This window comes from Meles meles, chromosome 13, assembly GCF_922984935.1.
Source record: "Meles meles chromosome 13, mMelMel3.1 paternal haplotype, whole genome shotgun sequence".
NCBI lineage: Eukaryota > Metazoa > Chordata > Mammalia > Carnivora > Mustelidae > Meles > Meles meles.
The window spans coordinates 62,677,669-62,696,961 of record NC_060078.1 but is presented as its reverse complement, the minus strand read 5'-3'; the positions used below and the strand labels follow the sequence as shown (position 1 = coordinate 62,696,961).

The following is a 19,293-nucleotide window of genomic DNA, read 5'->3' as shown; positions in this document are numbered from 1 at the left end:
GACAGTGACGCTCTTCCCAAAGTAGCAGTGGCTTGGGAGCCTCTCATCCACTTATCCTCCTGCCACCTTGAATGATGGAAAATGGAACCCAGAGCAACCGTGCTTTGGCTGCAGGGGCAGCCGTTTGGGGCCAGGGAGTAGCTTCAGCCCCGGCATGGCTCTGGGCCCGTCCACACCCACCTGGGGACCCTGACCATCGCCGCTAAGCAGAGGCTGTGTCCCCAACCCCTGTCAGTCACCTCAAGTTCCCTGGCTGGGCAGGTGGTGGTCTTGGGGGAGGGCAGGGAGAGAGGAGCGTCCTGTAGGTGTCCAGCACGCGTCTCTTGGAGGCCTCCATGCAGCTTGGCCTGTTTCCTTCGCAGGTGAGCCGGGCTTGAGAGGCCTGCCTGGAGCTGTGGGTGAGCCCGGAGCCAAAGGAGCAGTCGGTGAGTGTCTCAGAGGAACGGATGCCATGGGTCTGCCCTGCCGGTCATCATGGCCGCAGAGCTGAGCGCCTGCTTCTGGAGCTGCCTCTCCTGTTCCCCAGTCTGCCGGCCCCTGGCAGAGGGCCTGTGTGCAGGTCGCTGCTGGGCCTGGGCAGTCGTCTCTGGGTTTCTCACTGCTGGGGCGTGAGTGGCCCATGTAAGCTGGTCCCTGCCTCTAAGCCTCTCTGGCCACTGGGGCGGACAGACGAGTATCGAGGTCCTCTGGGAACCGCAGCATTGCAGGCCCTGGTCCTCCAGAGCGGGCGTCCCGGCCAGGGCTTAAGCATTCTCCTGACGCTTAGCAAAGTCCTTGTCAACCAGGACGTGGAAGCTGGCCACCGACCCTCCGAGGGGCGAGCATTTAGCACCAAGTCCCAAAAGGGTCTGAGCTCCACCAATGGGGCTGTGATGTGTTCGCTTCTCCTTCGTTTAAAAGCGAGAAAGCTCTGGACGCCCACAGGCTGCTGTGTGGGGCAGGTCAGATGCTTTACCTCCCACGAGGGGAGACAAAGCTCGTACAAGGTGACAGGTGCCCTGAGGTACAGAGTGCTAGGAGAGCACAGCAGAAAGAGTCCTTCCAGCCAGAGGGGTGAAGGAGGGGCATTTCATGTGGTCTTAGAAAGTAAGGAAGATTGCGTTGTGGTCAGCGTGGAAAACTCCATGCAGAGGCAACATGAGTGAGGAAAGACAAAGGTGGGGGAAGAGGGGCGAGAGGGAGGGCGCCCCTTCAGACAGAGGTTAGCATAATGCCCAGAGGAGAGGAGAGGAGAGCTTGCAGGACCTCGATTCCCAGGACCCTGAGTGAACGAGGCAGATGTGTGCTGAGCATCTGGTGTGAGCGGTGAGCGAAGTCTCACAGTAGGCCCTGGGGGTGCAACAGGGAGTTGCTGACCTGTGAGTGCCCTGCAGGAAAATACACAATTCCTGGTTGAGGGGAAGAGGCCAGGGAGAAAGTGGCAGCCGAGGGGGTGGGGGTCCCAAAGATGAGGCTTCTTCCATGACTGGCAGCTGTGGGAGGGGCCACACGGGCTCCCACCTGGGAGACAACCTGCTGAGAGGCTGCAGGGCATCTGAGGGAGGGAGGCCCGAAGTCACTCCCTGGGGTAACTGATGAGCTGTGTGGTTCTGCCTTCCTAGGACCCGCTGGCCCCGATGGACACCAAGGTCCAAGAGGTGAGTCACTGTCCTGCTTTCCTCACACTCCCTGCCAGGCCTGCCCTGCCCATGTCCCAGCAGGCCGTGCCCAGTCCCCCGAATCATCATGACAGCAGGGCACGCGTCATGTGGACCCTGCAAGACCTAAGTCTTACTCCCCTTCTCCTTTCCACCTGCCAGCAAGTTCCTCAGCAAAACCCCAAGAAAGCAGAGGCTCAGGTATGCTGGCTGCTTCAGCTTTCCTGAGAGGAAAACCTTTCTGTGTTGCTCATGCTCTCCGCAGGTGAACAAGGTCTAATGGGGATGCCTGGAACCCGAGGACCACAAGGGCCTTCTGGAGACCCAGGAAAGCCAGGTAACAGAGTGGGAAGAGGGAGCCACAGCCGTGTGTGTGTGTGTGTGTGTGTGTGTGTCTGTCTGTCTGTCTGTCTGTCTGTCTACGTGCATATGCGCCAATGCGTGTGCCTTATCCCATTTTCCTCCAGCATGTCAGCTGTCGCAGCAGCTGGCCTGTGCTGTGTACAGTGACTACAGGTTCTGACGCCTTTGAGTCACCAACTGGTGATCTGGACAACAGAGATTAACAGAAAATGAGTTCTAGACAGGAGCAAGGAATGTCTTAAAAACTGCAGAGTTTAAGGCCATTTCCATCCATACTTTGCTACTCTGAGCACCCCTGTCTCCCCTCTGGCCATCCCTGGGCCCTCACCAAATACCCCCCAGTCTGAGAAGAGGGGCCATTGTTAGGGTTTCTGCTCAAGGCCCAGTAGGAGCAAGAGCCACCGGTTACAGGAGGTCAGACCAAAGCAAGCCAAGAGAGCTGCAAGGGCAGGGCAGCATTCAATTAAGGGGCCTACTCTGGGCCAGGGGGCTGCCTGGCTCCTTTGGTGGGTGCTCAGATAGGGAGCACTGAGGGAGGGAATCTTGGGGGGCCAGCATGAGTGTATCAGCTTGCTGGGTTCTTGGCTCTCAGATGCTGAAGTGTGTGACCCCAAGCAGGCTAAGAACCATCACCTGATGGAGCAATGGTCCTGTCACTGCAAAGTCCAAACAACACTGTCCAGTGCTGGGAGGAGCCTGGAGTCTGTCCTCCCTCGGCTGAGGTTGTGGCTCTTCAGCCCTTCATCCATGTCTCTCTCTCTCTCCTTTTCCATAGGTCTCACCGGACTCCAAGGTCCTCAGGGTGAGTCATGGGCCCCTCCCGCCGCCAGATGACACCTGCCCAGCCTCCTGCTTCCAGCTTTTGGCAAATGCCTCACCAGTCACCTTGGGGTTTCCTCTCCTCCCTGCAGCCCCCCCGGCCCCCACAGATTGGTTCAGGTCCTTTCACTATGAGTCTTAAACACCTGAGGAAGGATAAATACACACAGAACAATCTAGAAAGCCCTTGTGGAGAAGTGAAGTAAAACTATGGGCCGGTTCAGTCTGCCTGGTGTGGGCTGCAGGAGCCCCGAGGAAGCCCCAGGCACAGGAGTTGCACTGGCCCCAGGGAGGCCCCCTTCTCTCGCTGGCAGGGTAGGAAAGGGGGCTCCCTGCATGCACAGGCCTGGTGTCCCTGGGACAACTTCAGTGGCAGTCTGTTCTACAGTTGCACTGGCATTTGGATTTGAGAAGTTGTCACCAGGGCCAGCCCCAACTCCTAAAGGAAATTAGGTAAAGATGTGAAGTAAAATCAAGCAGCAGGTCTCCCCCCACAAGATGAGTGCACGGGCCTCCTTCACATGCTTCCTGGTAGAGCTCAGCAGGCAAAAGCAAGGCGGAAAGAAGCAGCCCAGCCCTTACTTCCCTCCATGGCTGGGGAATGTGGGGACCATGGCTGCTTTGCAGGCTAGAGTAGGGCTCATAATCCAGACTGACTGGGATCCCCCAAAGCTGCGTCCGCGGGCCTCTGCCTCCCTCAAGCCCAGCGGCCGCCCCATTTCCCAGAGAGGGAGAAGGGCTCAGAGCAGGATTCCTGAGGGGCCCCCAGACTAAAGCAGAAGGCAAAGGCAGGTGGCTCTGTTGGGGTGTCCATGGGGCCGTGGCCATTACCGCCACAGGGGTCTAGAATTACAGGTCCTCAAGCATCCCCACTGACTTGTTTTCCTCTCGTCAGGACTTCCTGGTACCCCTGGCCGACCAGGAGCTAAAGGTAAGTGGTTTTCCGGTTCAGAAATTCACTCTTTTTACTAGCCATTTTTGCAGGAAGGGAGAGATGGGCAGGAGGGAATCCCTCTCTGACCAGAATCTGGATCAACAGTGGCATCTAGTGGTTTTAGCAGAAGGCAGGGCAACTGGGGAGCCAGGGACTCCTTTGTTCAGATCCACTGAGTCCTGAATCGTCGAGGCCCGCACCCACACCCCCTGCCTCCTGTCTCCATCCTGCACCCTGCTGATACCAGGCATCTCCAGGCCGTTGTTGGAGCAGGAGCTGGAAGGGTGCTGCCTCTCAGAGCCTTTGCATCTCCTGGCTTGCCTCTAAAACATCCGTGTTCATATTCTGTCTCCCTGGTTTAGGACTGGTCCCACACAGCATGACCCTTCCCTGGGACAGGGACCTCCTTCGTCCTTTTCATTCATGCAGGCCTCCATGTACCTGTGCACCCCACAACCTTTTCTAGCAGGGGAGAAGCACCTTGATGCCCCTCAGAGGGTGAGGTCTAAGTTCCAAGAGGGGGAAATCCTCTGCAGGGTTCTGATCAGTGCCAGCGTGGTAACCCACATGCAGGGGACACTCTTGTCCTGCTCCACTCCTCTGCCATTGTCCCGTTCTGCAACCCCTAGACACCAACCCTGAGCCAGTCCAGGGATAAAGTCTTAATCAGTCTTTCTCCTGTCCCAAATCCTGACATTCCGTGGAGCTATTCTGACATGAGCAGTCACTATCATCTTGGGGAGACCCTAGGAATGAAATTACTACTTTCCAGAAACTATTGCCAATGACTAGTTGAGCCAGAAAGTTCATTTGGGACAAATTAATGTAATTCCAAAATGATAACAGCTGGGTTCCTGCATCCCAGGCAGACTAACCTCTGGGGCTATAGATCTATTCATGGATTGGGGGTCCCTGAGCATACCAGACACCCTCTCCTTCTCAAGGGCCTCTGACTTCCTGTCCAAGAGGGATTTCAGATTCTCCTCTTGACCTTGACCTCAGGGAATGGCAGCTAGGAAGCACAGAACCACGCTCTGCTTCCTCCAAGGGGCATCCTCCTCTCCATCATGGTGTGGGTGATGGGCTTGCCCAAAGATCATGGGAAATGACAGAGGAGGGCACCGAGGAGCTCCCAGGGGAAGGGTTTTTCTGTCCTTCACTCTGTTCACTCAGTTCCCTGGAGTCCGTCCATTTCCAGTCCCAAGAGGTGCCTCATGGAGGCAGTGTCCGGTGGTCCTTAAGTTTGGGAAAGTGGGAACCCGAACCCCCTTGTTGGAAGTCCTCCACCCACATTTACATTTTCGACCCTCTCAGCTATAGGCAGGAAAGAGCTCTCTCAACCCCCGTGTAACTCAGGCTCCCCTAGACTTACCAGCCACAGTCTACTCTGCACAGCCTGTGACTACTGTCCCAGGAATTAGCATCCTGAGGGGCACTGCATGGACCAGGCTGTCCCTCCCAGGCTCTCAGCCTCTGTCCTTTGGCCTCTTGGGACTCTTCCATCTGAGGCAGCTCCCAGAGAGAGCCTGAGAGACCCGGCCTGGGAGTGGGGATGACTCCTTGTCAGCCTCCCTCCGGCCTGGCAGAAAGGGAGACTCTCCTACCTCCGAGGAAGCGCCTCCGTGGAGACCCAGCTGCTCCCAAGAGCTGATGTGGGCCCTGAAGCCTGATGTGGCCTCAGGGTTTCTGGCCCTGAGATTTGGGCTTAATGCATCCTGCGAGCTCCTCTGCGAGTCGTTAAAATGCCTTTAGCCTGTGGGTGGGAGGCACAGAAGGGGCTGTCACCCTTGATCAGAAGCCTTGGAAATGATTTACAGAGCGACTAGTTGATCCTGGGAATAACTGTTCGCCTTTTCCTTCCCTCCCAGGTGAACCTGGAGCTCCAGGCAGGATCGTGACCTCAGGTGGGCAGGCCCGGGAGGGTGGTCCTCCTGCTCATGTCCTGGGCATCTGCCCTGGCTCTGCCTTGGCACCCTCAGGCAGCGCCAGTCGGGGCTTCTGGCAGCTGGGGGGAGGGCTCTTGGGTCGAGGTCACTGGGGCCGGGGCAGGGGGGCAGGAGGCCCCAGCCTGATCTGCCCACAGCCTGGCTGGGACCAAGCGCCTCGGAGCAAGAAGATTGAGGGTCCCTGTTCATGTGCTTTCGGTTTTCAGAGGGGTCATCGACGATCACTGTCCCAGGCCCGCCGGGGCCTCCTGGAGCCATGGGACCACCCGGACCTCCAGGTGCCCCAGGTCAGTCGTTTTCTTGCTTTACTCTGAGGTTGCATTGAAGGACAGCATTGTTGGCTCAAATCCTGAACCCCAAGAAGAGTAAGAAGCCCCCTCTGGCCCAGCCTAGTGAGTGCCCGTCACACCCTAGCAGGTACCCCATGCACCTGCAGGCCTTGCTTCACCAGGCCCCCACACACCCGTGGCAGTTCGGGCAGGGCCAGGACTCCCTCGGCTGAGAAGCAGCAGAGGCACAACTTGGCCCTCATCCTTCTGCCTCTGGAGCTTGTGTGTGACTTCGATTTGTTGCCTTTTGGAAAACAATTGGATAAAATGCATTAAGGGCACCAAAAATGCTAGGGATCTGGAGAAACCCTCTCCGCATTGCCCAGCCACGGTGCCATCGCTGCGCGACCACAGAGCCTCGAGCCGCTCTTGAGAAGCGTGCGTCCTTTGAGGCTGCACCTGTGTTTTTACAAGATGAGAAAAGATGCTGGAAGAAAATGAAATGCTTACAAATTAAGGGATTGTAGATGATACTTTTTTTCTATTTTTCCAAAATACCTGTGATTGTGTTATCTATTTTTTTTTTAATTAAATCATCTCTACACCCAGTGTGGGGCTGGAACTCATGACCCCGAGATCAAGAGTCACATGCTTTCCTGACTGAGCCAGCCAGGCGCCCCTAGCCTTTTTTTTTTTTTTTTTAGATTTTATTTATTTATCTGACAGACATCACAAGCAGGCAGAGAGGGGGAAGCAAGCTCTCTGCTGAGCAGAGAGCCCAATGGGGGGCTCAATCCCAGGACCCTGAGATCATAACCTGAGCCGAAGGCAGAGGCTTAACCCACTGAGCCACCCAGGCACACCCCCCAAGTTCTTTTTTAATTTAAAAAGTGTTACATGTAAGTGATGTAGATGATTTAATAGAACCAATGCACGTATGGATCAGCCTTCTGATATGCTCCCTCCCGTGACAGGAGGATACTGAGGGTGCTGCAAAGTCCCTAACCACGGTGGGGTGGGGGAGGGTGGGCAGAGAGGGCAGCCCTGCCTGTTGCAGAGCCCTGGGTTCAGGAAAGGAACTCTCACAGGATGGACCACAGAGCTGGTCTCAAATTGCTTATTGCTCTCAAGGAAGCAAGCTGACCTTTTTGGGCCACTGTACTGTGCCTTGGGAGGAAGCTACCTGTCTCCCCAGGGACCTGCCCTTCAGTTCTTTCTAGAACTGTAACCCTAGAGGTGTGGTAAAGCCTTTTCTTCCCGACTTCATCTCTAGGTCCTGTGGGCCCAGCTGGTCTCCCTGGACAGCAAGGTATGTCAGTCCCACAAGAACATAGGACTGTGGGCTCAGTGGGGAAGGCTTCCTTCGCAGGCTGGCCTTGGGACCCCGTCTTTAAGTGAAGTGACAGACCTGCCTTTGGGGAAGGGAGGTGAGGGGGTGACCTGGTGCTTCCCTAAGGGCCTCGCTGGGCCTCAACTGCAAGGGGAAACCCTGCTCTTCTTTCTGTGTTTCTGAGAAGGTAGGGGTCTTCCGGACAGGGGACCAAGGCTTTGTGGCCCCCAGTCAGGGTCAAGCTTGGCTATTTCATAGGTGTCACGCCTCTTGTGACCAGACCGATCACTGTGCCACTGTTGAGTGATTTATCCAAACACCAAAAAACGGCTTTAGGGAAAAGGTGGTCCAGTTGTTCCCCGGCTGTTGAGGCTGCAAACAGGAATGCTCCCAGTGGGCTCTTCGGCCCCGGCCCTCGCCCCTGCAGCTCCAGGCCCTCTGGAAAGAAAGCATGGTGGGGTCACTGCAGAGGGTGCTCACGTGACTCTGTGTCCTTCACACAGGCCCCCGCGGGGAGCGAGGACTTACTGGCGAATCTTTCATGGGCAGCAGCAGCTCCATCGCTGAGGTCCTCTCCGCCCGTGAGTGCCCACGTGTTCTCTGGTGATGAGGTGGCGCCGGGGTGGGAGCAGGATGGGTGGTGGTTCACTGGGGGCCCACAGCAGCTGGACCAGTGTGTCATCCTGGGCCCGGATGGGACCGGGAATGACAAGTGGCTCTGAAAGGCGATGCTGGCCTCAAAGCAACAGCAGGGCTTTTGTCGGCTCTAGGGGGTGAGTCACTGGGATGGGGCAGCTGTCAGAGGTTCTTGGGATTCTAGGGGAACTGGGGTCACACAGGGCTTCTGCAGCGAGCTGGGTGCTAGGAGAATGGCTGGCAGGAGTCCTGCATCCCCAGTCAGCAGGGACCGGGCTCCGTGGGTTCTTGGCCATAGGCCTGGCCTGGGAGGGTGAGTTCTGGGTTCTTCTGTTCCCAGAGTCCGTTAAAGAGTACCTGCAGACATGCACTGGGCCTCCCACTTAGAATGCTGAATAGCAAAGACCATAGCCAAGCCTGGCCCAACAGTCACCGTGTGCTGGACTTGGGTCTCGGGACCTCCCTGGGTCTGCATGGGGCTCCTGTGACATAGGTCTTATGCCTCTGGTTTAGAGAAACAGAGGCCAGAAGAGATTGAGAACTCACCCAAAGCCACCAGCTGGAAGGAGCAGAGCAAGAGCTTGAACTTGGACTGATCCCAAAGCCTCGTACTTAGCTCTCAGGGAGTCTGCCTGCGGCCTTGGCCTGCCTCGCTTGTGAGCGAGGAGCACTGCTAGCAGAGGGGGTCCCAGAGGGCCCTGCGCCATGACTCAGAGCTGGCCTCTGGGGTGTGAGTGGGGCGCGGGGCCCTGGCACTGACGATACTAACGAGGGGTGAGGCCGGCAGAGAACAGCCTCATGAAAGTTTCCGCTCATTTCTGTTTTTGTTCCCTCCACAGAAGGTCTTGATTTACGAGGTCCCCCAGGCCCCCCTGGACCACCTGGGCCTCCAGGTGAGCATCTCAGGGGTCATTGGAAATGGGGAATTGTGGGAGACACAGCACTTAGGAAGCTGAGATCCTGGTCATAGCATAGGTCAGCTCTCCGAGTTCATCATGGCCTCTTGCTTGTTCTCTTCTGCAGGACCTTCCATTCCAGGCCCGGCAGGACCCCGAGGCCCAGCAGGTGAGAGCTAAGCTCCTTGGTGAGAGACATAAGACCATGGCGCCCAGAGCCCAGGCCTGGCTCTCAGGAAAGAGCTTCCCTGCCACTTTCCCCGGGCAGAGGGATCTTGGTCCATGACTGGGCTTTACAAAGTCTTGGTGGTTCTTTTATCTAGGAGAAAGCCTGCCAGGCCCACCAGGATCTCTCCTGACCAGTTCAGATAATGTTATAGAGTCAAGCCCCCTCCCCCCATTTTCCCCTCAGCCCTGGCTCCAAGACGTGCTGTGGTCACAGGCATGTGGTCTTCCCGACCTGCTCACCATGCTTCCAACTTCAGACCTTCTACCATAGGGTGTTTGCATAAACTCCATAGAGCAGGAGTTCTGTAGGCAGAACAGGAATCCATACCAGCCCAGCCACGCTGAGCGAGCCCATTAACCTATTCGAGGGGAGGGAGCCAGTTCTGCACTTGGGAGCTTCTGGGCTGACTGGTTTGTGACTGGGCACCTGGTTTCTTTCCTTGGGAAACCTTGGTCTGATAAGTAGACAGGACACACACGTGAAAGGAGATAAATGTTGACAGTACGACACGGAGGCATATGGAAATAACTTCTGAGCAAATGTTAGCCCAGAATTTGTTCCTCGTGGAAAATCCACTCCACCATCTTTCTATCCAACCATCCCTGTTAGTTTTTTCTCTCATTTACATTTCTACCCAACCTTCCGGTTCTCCGTCTGTTTATTTATCCGTGCCTCTGACAAGCGCGGAGAGAGCAGCGGCAGTGTGCCAGGCTCCATGCTGGGTGCTGTGGTCGCACAAGTACCACCTGCCCGCACTCCAAACTCCTTCTCCTCCGCAGAGACCTTCTTCTCAGGGCCCCCCGGCCCCCCGGGACCCCCCGGCCCCAAGGGAGACCAAGGTGAGTCCTGTCTCAGGACACAGAAGGCTGTGTGCCCCTGCTTGCTCAAGGGGGCCACGAGAGGTGGGACGACCTGGGACACGTGTGTGTGTCCTCCTGTATCCCCTCAGGGGCTCAGGCGGCAGGAGCGTGGGGTGAGGGTCACAGTGGGTAGAAGCTCCATACGGAATGCCCGCCTCGGTGGGGGCTGGCCTGCTGGGAGCAGAGGCACGAGGAGCCCCACGCCCCGTGTCTGCTCCAGCACAGAGCCCCAGCCCTGCCCCTACAGGCCCCTTGAAGCCATGGCACCCAGTAGGTACGCATCTCATTCCTGTCTATCTCCTTCCCTCAGGCCCCCCAGGCCCCCGAGGACACCAAGGTACAGTAGAGCTGGCATCAGACAAAATGTGGGGTGGGGGAGGGTTGGGGGTGGCAAAAGCTGATCCTCTGAGAGCCTTGAGCTTCCTGTGAATGCATTTTGTCCAAATGCGGGCAGACGTGTGGGTGTCTGAATGGTTGGGAAGGCGGGTGCACGGTGCGTGTGCCCGTGGCAGCTCTAGGTTGGGGAGCCTTGGGAGGGAAGGTGGGGTGAGGGCTGGGCCTGGGAGGAGGGAGAGGAGCACAGCTGACCCCTCTCCGGTGTGTCCCTCAGGCGAGCAAGGCCTCCCCGGGTTCTCCACCTCCGGTAAGTGCTAAGCCCCCGTCCCCGTTGCTGCCTCTGACCAGAGCCCCTCAGCCCTGGCTGACGGCTCTGTGTGTTGTTGGCTTCCAGGTTCCAGTTCCCTTGGACTCAACCTGCAGGGACCACCCGGCCCCCGGGGACCCAAAGGGGACAAAGGTCAGTGAGGGGAACAGCCAAGAAGACAGGCCACAGCGCAAGAATGCCACCCAAAGTCTGAACAGAAGGCAGGGAGCACTCATGCTAAAGGCATGGGAGGAAGGCGAGGCTGGAGGGAGAGGGGGATTAGGACGTGAGGACAACCTCTGCCGGAACGGAGCCTGTGGTGGCACTGCCGAAACGGAGAGACGGGGACAGCTGTGGAGTCACATGGGGATGAACGAGGTTGGGCTTAACCAGGGCAGGCTTCCTGGAGGGATGCCAGCAGCGCCTCTCGTTTTGGATTCCAGGTGATCCTGGGGTCCCAGGGGCTCCTGGCATTCCTGGTGGTCTCTCTCAAGGTAAGAACCAAAGGTGACCAGAGTTCTTTTCCCGTAAGTAAAGCAAGGACACGGATTCACTCATCAGTCCCCTCCCGGCCCACCCACGATTCAGTGTTGATCAGGTCTCTTCTCCACGTGCTAGGCCTTGGTGCTGCCTTTACGATGGTTCTAAGTTGGTGGGGGTGGGAGGGGAGGACCCTGCCCAGCAAGGTGGCTAACGACGGGCAACGATGAACAGAACAGACATTGGAGCCAGGGGTACGCGGAGGTAAGGGAGCCTCTGGGGTAGGGAGCAGGTTGCCGAAGGGAGGGTCTGGCCTGGGTAGGCTGAACTCTGAGCCCCTTTCAGATATGGCTGCTCCAGGCACTCCCTTCCTCTCTTTTTGGAGGGACCCTCCTCTTTGCCACCATCCTCTTTCTCCTGCTAAGGGAGATCCTCTGTCCTTGGGCTGTGGAAGCGGTGCCTGGGCCCTTCTCTGACCCTCTGGTGGGCTTTTCTTAGTAGACTCAGAAGGCTTTCCTTCCTGCAGGGGGATCGTCGTCAAGCACGATGTTCATGCCAGGGCCCCCAGGCCCCCCAGGCCCCCCAGGGCCTCCAGGCTCCATCAGCAGCTCTGGCCGGGAGATCCAGCAGTACATCTCTGAGTACATGCAGAGTGAGTACCGGCGTCTGAGTGTGTGTGTGCACGCGTGTGTGCACGCGCCTGCTCTGGCTGGGGCATCTCCAGTGCTTTCTGGAGCCCAGCTATTTCAGGAAGCCTTCAGTCTCCTCCTCCTTATGTAAGTAAACGTGGCAGGTCCCACTGCCTGTACCGGCAGGTCCCAGTGCGGGGCGGTGGGGGAGGGGAGTGGGTGGGAGCTGGAGGTGGCGGGCAGGGCCAGAGGAGTGTGCTTGCATGTGCATGAATGTGCGCGTGCGTGCGTGTGGCAGAGGACAGCAGTGTGTAGGCCAAGCCTAGGTCAGAAATCCACCCTGCAACCAGGATCGCATGTCCATACGTTCCCCTAACACCCGCCTTCTCACCGCTCCCCACACAGGTTGGTCCGGTCCTCACCCACACACTCGCACGCTTGTCCACATGTGTACACAGCCACACAATGTATGCCCCCAACCTCATCCCTGTACTCATGTATGTGGGCTGTGAGGCCCAAGAATGTGGGCACAGAGCCTCATTGTCCTCAGTCTTCAAGTAGCACCCAACCCAGCGCAGGGCTTGGCCTCAGTTTCTCTTACTGTAACCAGGAGTCTAGGCTTCCTGCTGGCCCTGTCTTGGGCCATGTATGTGGTGGGGAGGGCATCCCACCAAGTGCTTCAGGTCATCTCTGTGGGGAAGACACGCCCTCTTGGGGACAGGCTTGACTTTGCTTTCTTTGTTGGCAGGCGACAGCATTCGGGCCTATCTCTCTGGAGTTCAGGGTCCCCCTGGACCACCCGGTCCCCCAGGGCCTGTCACCACCATTGCGGGCGAGACTTTTGACTACTCAGAGCTGGCAAGCCGTGTCGGGAGCTACTTGCAGAGTAAGCCTCGGCCCACCCCTGTAATGACCCCTCCTGCCCTTGGTCACTTTGTTCCACAGCACCCGCACTTATTTTGCCCTTCTGGATGTGGAGTTCAGTTCTGAATTCGTGGCTCTCGGGCCACTGGGATTGAGCTTCAGGAAGGGGTTGCTCAGGTTAAGAAGAGGCCACACTGCAGAGCCACGCCGAATGAGCCTTTTTGTGATGAACAGGCGTATCCTAAGGGTGTGAAAAGGGAACAAGATTGGCGGGATCTGGCAGGAGTTGGGCTAAAGGATACCCTGGAAGACAAACTTCATTTCTTACCCAACAAAACAAACACAAAACCAAAACCATCTTTGGTTTTTTCCCCACGCATCCCCAATAGCCCCTCCCGCCCCCATTGATGCATTTCCGCAAACGGTCCTGGTGGGGCTGCAGCAGGTAACACAGTCTCCTTCCCCACAGCCTCAGGGTACGGCATCAGCTCCTCTGCCTCCATCTCTTCTGAGGACATCGTGGCTGTGCTGAAACGTGAGTGCCCGCAGCGTGGGCTGGTGGGTGGGGGCTCTGGAGGCACAGGTGGTCCAGGTCTGAGCTGAGCCCGGTGAGGGCTGCAGAGGGAGGAGGTGCCCCCTCCTCGGTCCTGGCCCCTTGAGTCCATACTCACGGGAACGGGGGCAGCAGATGTCCCCGTCCCCAGTGCTAGGTAACCAGCAGCTGCCTTAATGGGTACCTGGAAGCTCCCCTCTGTGGACTGAGACCCCAGAACTCCGGGGCCAGCCTGTGGGGGCGGACCTAGCTATGGCCGCGTGGTGGTGCAGGAGCCCTGTGGCCTGGGCGGGGGGGGGCATGCCAGTGCAGCCTGTCCTTGCAGGGGATGACGTGAGGCAGTATCTGCGTCAGTATCTGGTTGGAGATTGGTCCCTCCAGTCTTTGGACTACGCCGAGCTGAGCAGTCGCCTTCTCAGCTACATGTCCAGTGAGTGTCTGCCCTCCAGGCCTGCCCACTGCAGGCAGATGGTCAGCAGGGCCCTGGCGGGGGGGGTGGTGCTGGTGGCACTGAATTTGTCTGCACTGGCCCCTGATGGTCCCCTGCCAGGTGGCACCAAGCCCAGAGGGACTGGGCCGTGTTCAGAGCCATTCCCACCTGTGGCCCCAGAGCAGGTCGCCCGCCGAGCCTGGCCAGGGAAGCCAGGAGTGAGTGGCTGGGCCACTGTCCTGTATGGAGTTCACAACTCGCATACACCCATGCAGTGTGAATCTGTCACAATTTGGGGTCTTGTTCCTCAGGCTCTGGAATCAGCATTGGGCTTCCTGGCCCCCCGGGACCCCCTGGCTTGCCAGGAACATCCTATGAAGAGCTCCTCTCCTTGCTTCAAGGTAAGGCTGGTCAGGAGCCATCTGTCCACGTGGCTTGGGGATGGAAGGCAGAGGCCCTTGGCCCAGACCCACCACGGACTCTGTCCTCTTCTTTGGTGTCTCAGGGTCTGAATACAGAGGCATCATTGGGCCCCCTGGGCCCCCTGGGCCCCCAGGTATCCCAGGCAACGTGTGGTCCAGCATCAGCGTGGAGGACCTCTCTTCTTACCTGCACAGTAAGGCTCAGGGAGGAGGGCAGCCACAGAGAGTTAAACTGTTGGACCAGTCACCCAGTCCTCTTAAAGCACATACAGGGCTAGGTCCTGGAGAGCAACACCCTTGCTTCTGAGGTGCTTTCAGCTATGACAAGGGGACTGGTTGGGAGAGACCATACTCCCAGCTGCAGCCCTTAGAGAAGTCATGAACAGTGTGTGTCATGAACAGAAGTGTGCTCGTGCGGCAGGAGAACGGGGGAGGGGGAAGGGAATTGGGTTGAGTGAGGCTCCATACCCAGAGTGGAAAGGCAGGTCTGAGCAGTGGCTCCAGGCTAATGCCAGGAGCCAGGCCCCCAGTACTCCCCCCTCCCCTTCTTTCCAAGAGGAGCTGCACCCCTGAGCACAGGCTGGGAACTCAGCCTCCCCACTGGGCCATCCCTGACCTGTCTCTTTCTCTGGCCTCCCATTCAGCTGCTGGTGTGTCCTCCATCCCTGGCCCTCCAGGCCCTCCAGGCCCTCCAGGTCCTCGAGGGCCTCCGGGGGTCTCAGGAGCTCTGGCAACCTACGCGGCCGAAAACAGCGACAGCTTCCGGAGTGAACTGATCAGCTACCTCACGAGTAGGTGCCCCCTTCCCAGACCTTGCTCCTCCCTGGGAGAGGGCAGCTGGTGCTTGCAGGAACCCGGGGGGCCAAATGCGGGGAGAGCCCACGTCCTTCCTCGCCAGCCCTCCTACTCCAGTGCAAGCGCCTTGAGGCTCGCATCCCGCTTCCGGGCCGTGAGACTTTGGGAGAGGCCTCTTAACTCCCTTCCTCTCCATCCCCAGACCTAAGCTCCAACTAACACGGCCTCCTTCCTGCAGGCCCAGATGTGCGGAGCTTCATCGTGGGCCCACCGGGCCCTCCAGGACCCCAGGGGCCGCCTGGGGACAGCCGCCTCGTGTCCATGGACGGCTCCTACAGCCGGGGCAGCAGGTCCTCCTCTCACAGCGCGTCGGTCAGTGGGGGCTCCTCCTACAGCTCCTCCATGGGCATAGGAGGATCCAGTGGAGGCTCCCTTGGTGAAGGGGGGGCCTTTGGCCTGGACATGGGCCTGGACCGAGGCTACGGGGGAGCAGCAGAAGGTGGCATGTACGGTGGTGAAGGTGGACTGTTCGGAGCTGGCTTTGCCGGAGGTCTGGACTACAACGAGCTGGCTGTCCGGGTATCTGAGAGCTTGCAACGTAAGTCCTGACCCGTAGGCCTCGGTGCTGTGGGGAGGGTGGAGGCGGGGAGTCCGTGAGCAGCTGAAATTTTAGGCTCCAGAAACTCACCCTCGTTTTTGGAATGCCTAGGCTGTGGGGACAGCACTTCTCGAATCAGATGGGCAGGGACTGAAGGCCGGAGGCCCAGACCCAGTTCACAGGCAGCCTGGTTCAGGAGCCCCAGTCAGGACAGGGCCTGTGCTATGGAGAACAGGGCATGTTGGGGTCTCTATTTGGACTTGCTTCCCCAGCTAACTAGTGGTGGCTCTGAAAAGTCTTTATGACAAGGACGGTTTCTGGTGGGGCTGAGGGAAGGTGGTTCTGTTAAGAAGTCCTCTCTCCCTGTACCTTCTCAGCACAGCTTTGCTGTCAGCAAGCCTCTGACGAAAGGCTGTGGCAGCAGAGTCCCGGGCAGGTCCACAGTGCAGGGGGCGGGGGAGGCCGACAAAAGAGGCCAGCAGGGCTTCTCCCTTGCTGCCACCTTGCTAGTGGGACGCTGGCAATCTGAGGGTTCTCTTCTGTGAGGAGGGGGCTGAGGGACTCTGCTGCCTGTGCCCACACTCTGGTGCTTCACAGGTCAGGGCCTGCTGCAAGGGATGGCCTACACTGTCCAGGGCCCACCGGGCCAGCCAGGGCCCCAGGGCCCCCCCGGCATCAGCAGGGTCTTCTCTGCCTACAGCAATGTAACCGAGGACCTCATGGACTTTTTCCGAAGTAAGGACAGCTCCGGGCACTTTCCCGACACTCACTTTGCTGCACAGTCTCCCATGGGAGAAACCAGTCTCCCGAAAAACCTTGGGCTATTAACACCCGATAGGCTGAAAATCTGATAAACTCTGATTTACTTTGTTTTCTTTGGGTCCCAACTCTACCACTCCCTTCCTGTGCTTCCCTGAACAAATCCCTTTACCTCTCAAGCTCTTGAGTGACCGCTTGTCTGAGGCCAGTCTTCTCCCCCTGCAGCTTATGGAGCCATTCCAGGACCCCCTGGGCAGAAAGGAGAGGTGGGCACCCAAGGACCCAAAGGTAAGTGGTGGCTGGGAAGCAGCCACCAGGATCCTGTGTAACCCCCCCTCTTGCTGGGAAGCCACCCCCTTGCCAGTGCTGTCTAGGAACCTATGTGTGTGGCCTCTCCAGGCCCCAAGCCCCCACGCCCCCACTTGACTAAGCACAGCCCTCTCTGTACTCCCAGGTGAGAGGGGCCCCGCAGGACCACCAGGTCGGCCTGGGCCACCCGGGCCTCGAGGGCACAAGGGAGAAAAAGGAGACAAAGGTAAGTCTTGCCTGCCAGTTTCTGCAGTGCTGGGAGGCTGATGCTCAGAGTAGTATGCAATTTGTTCCAGAGCAAGCCTGAAAAATGAAGGCAAATGCCAATTACTAAAGGCAGATGCTGCCATCCGCATCATTTGCATAACAATGAAATGAACAGCTAGGGAGAAAGGAAAGAGACTGCCAATTCAAGCAGGAAAGAGCAGGAAAAGAGAACAGCTTAACCACTTGGTGATGAAATAGGGTAAACAATTTAAATACACCAAGTCTTACAAAAGAGTTCATCTTTTCAAGCCTGTTTTGCAGTTGTCACGGTTGCTATATAATTGCCCAAGCTGAAGGCCCATAGGCCACAAGATATTTAACTTCCTCCTCCTCTTCTAACTTCCAGGTGACCAAGTCTATGTGGGGCGGAGGAAGAGAAGCGTCGCCATCAAGCCATGAGCTTGGAAGAGCAGCCCCTGGCTCCAGTTCCTGCAGTGGCTTATGGTGCTCGGGTCAGCATCTCTCCAGAGGGCGGAAGCTGGAGGCTCCCTTCCTACTGCGACAGCACAGCCAGACAGTTAAATAGAGCACCTATTTTAGTCTGGAACATTCTCTGTATAGACATATCATCCAGTGGAAACCTGAACCATTCCATAGTATGCCGCTACAGCAGCCACAGCTGCAGAGCTCAAGCCTGGCTGCTCTGCTTGAGCCACTTGAGCCCTGGGCTGCTTTAGCTCTTAGTTCTAGCTGCAGCCCAGGGAAGCCCAGCACCTAGAAGTAGGCTTAGGAGTCCTTGAGCTTTGCCTAAGAAGGAGCCAGAGAAAGGAAGAGAGGGATGCGGTGTGTTCTGGTTATCACTGAGAGGCTATGCTGTCTGCTCCTTCCTCCCTGTTCTGCATTCTCTAGTCATAGAAAGGAGTTGGCTAAGAAGCAATTCTTGCAACTGAAAAAAATTAAGAAATTCACTTCCCCTGAAGTGGTGACAGGGTTTCTAATAGTCATTTCTCACCACATATCCTATTCCCACTTGCTTAGAAAGTCTGATTGTAGGTATGGTCTGTTTCTACAGGGGCATGCTAGCATTTAGAGAGGTATTCTATTGAACTAGACCACAGCAAGGGGACAGGGGGGAAGGGCAGTGAAGGAGGAAGGAAAATAGAAAGCTCGATGTTGGGAAATGGCACAGGGGACTGGGCAGAGTTGGTTTTTAAGCACTTTTCAGTATCTAAAACATGTATGTGGTCTGTTAGATGAAAAGTCATTTCAATTGCAAAAATTTCCTATTAAAATTTTCTTAATATTATGTTTAGTGTGATCCATCTAACCAAAGTGAGAGGAAGAAATAGAATGAAAAAAGAGAAGGGGAGGAAGGGGGAGGGAGACAAAGTAGGAAAGAGAAATGGGGGATGCAGGTGGAGACAGAAATAGAGGGAGGACAGAAGGAAAGAAAGACAAGGAGGAGACAGAAGGGAATGAAAAAGGGAATAAAATGGAAAAAAAGGAAAGAGATAAAAGAGAAAAGGAAAATGAGGGAGAGAGAGGCAAGGAGAAAAGGAAAGAATGAAAAATGAAGACAAGGAGTAAGAATGAAAAAGAGGGAAAGAAAACCAAAGGGCAAGAAAGGGAAAGATAAATGGGAAAAAAAGTTTGCGGTCAGCCATATACTATGAACTCTTCATACTACCATAGAAGAAAACAAAACTCTTTGTGTTTGGAACACAGATTTTGGCATTTGTTTAGTCACCAAGATTTTAAAGGGGGACCTTGATCAACTACTAACTCACTCTGGACAGATTACAAAGCATCTGAAGGTTTTCCCTGAACATACACTATTTGAAATAAACATATGGAACAGATGGGCAACAAGATTATTTGCAATTAATGGAGTGATTTATCCTGGAACAAAAGAACTTTGATTGTAGGGTGCACATAACAATGTATGTTTGACCAACGACCAAAACTCCCTAAAAGAAAAATGCACAAATATCAAAAGCCCCACAGAAACGCACAGTAAAATCACTCAACCTCAGAGAAGGCTACACTGGACCAACTTGTGAAATGTGACCAGCAGTAACTCTCCACTTCTGGATCATGAAAAATGGGACTAAAATGAATCGACTTCTCTAGGTCTACCTTCTACAAGTCTGGATAGTTTACTTTCCATGTGGCTCTTCCAAGTACCTCACATATTATCCTGGGAAAAAACATACCACTTAGTTGTGCATTGAAAACTGCTAGCAGCAACACCTGGTGAGGCACCAAACATTCTGTGTGGTCCGCTAGCCAGCTTTACCACAACCTGACCGCTACCTGCTACAAATCAGCATGGGAATTCTACAAAATGAGTTCATAAGAGCTTCAGAATTTCAAACTTTTCACTATGTAATGAAAAATTCTTGTGTATAAGTGAATGACTGCATCACACCTTTTTTAACTTTTTAAGGCTGAATCAAGTTATTTTTGTAATAGTAGCTTTGGGGGATCAAGTATTAGATCCCCATTAATTGGTTCTTAACCTTTATATTAATCACACTGGAGCAGAGTGGTCCTTAGTTACTTCGTTTACCTTTCCAAATTATCCAGAATCTTCAGGGTCCTATGTGCAGCTGAAAAAAGGTAAAATTCAAATTTGCTACCTTCTCTGGACAGAATCAGAAGATGGGCAGACATGAGATATGTCCT

At 56.0% G+C, this 19,293-nt stretch overlaps 1 protein-coding gene across 1 annotated transcript in view; it reads left to right on the top strand.

Annotated features, from left to right (window-relative positions):
* The window catches only part of COL17A1 (collagen type XVII alpha 1 chain), a 51,882-nt gene extending 33,968 nt beyond the window's left edge, over positions 1-17,914 (top strand). The window contains exons 29-56 of the mRNA XM_046027501.1: positions 363-425; positions 1,602-1,637; positions 1,903-1,974; positions 2,776-2,802; positions 3,715-3,750; positions 5,622-5,657; positions 5,906-5,986; positions 7,242-7,277; positions 7,802-7,879; positions 8,774-8,827; positions 8,958-8,999; positions 9,839-9,898; positions 10,230-10,256; positions 10,530-10,562; positions 10,650-10,715; positions 11,006-11,056; positions 11,569-11,694; positions 12,420-12,557; positions 13,005-13,070; positions 13,414-13,518; positions 13,830-13,919; positions 14,024-14,134; positions 14,585-14,731; positions 14,974-15,333; positions 15,931-16,068; positions 16,318-16,380; positions 16,547-16,627; positions 17,015-17,914. Coding sequence (XP_045883457.1) covers positions 363-425; positions 1,602-1,637; positions 1,903-1,974; positions 2,776-2,802; positions 3,715-3,750; positions 5,622-5,657; positions 5,906-5,986; positions 7,242-7,277; positions 7,802-7,879; positions 8,774-8,827; positions 8,958-8,999; positions 9,839-9,898; positions 10,230-10,256; positions 10,530-10,562; positions 10,650-10,715; positions 11,006-11,056; positions 11,569-11,694; positions 12,420-12,557; positions 13,005-13,070; positions 13,414-13,518; positions 13,830-13,919; positions 14,024-14,134; positions 14,585-14,731; positions 14,974-15,333; positions 15,931-16,068; positions 16,318-16,380; positions 16,547-16,627; positions 17,015-17,067 — 2,276 coding nt within the window. The 3' untranslated portion in view covers positions 17,068-17,914. The remainder of the gene's footprint in view (positions 1-362; positions 426-1,601; positions 1,638-1,902; positions 1,975-2,775; positions 2,803-3,714; positions 3,751-5,621; positions 5,658-5,905; positions 5,987-7,241; positions 7,278-7,801; positions 7,880-8,773; positions 8,828-8,957; positions 9,000-9,838; positions 9,899-10,229; positions 10,257-10,529; positions 10,563-10,649; positions 10,716-11,005; positions 11,057-11,568; positions 11,695-12,419; positions 12,558-13,004; positions 13,071-13,413; positions 13,519-13,829; positions 13,920-14,023; positions 14,135-14,584; positions 14,732-14,973; positions 15,334-15,930; positions 16,069-16,317; positions 16,381-16,546; positions 16,628-17,014) is intronic.
* The last annotated feature ends 1,379 nt before the right edge of the window (positions 17,915-19,293 follow it).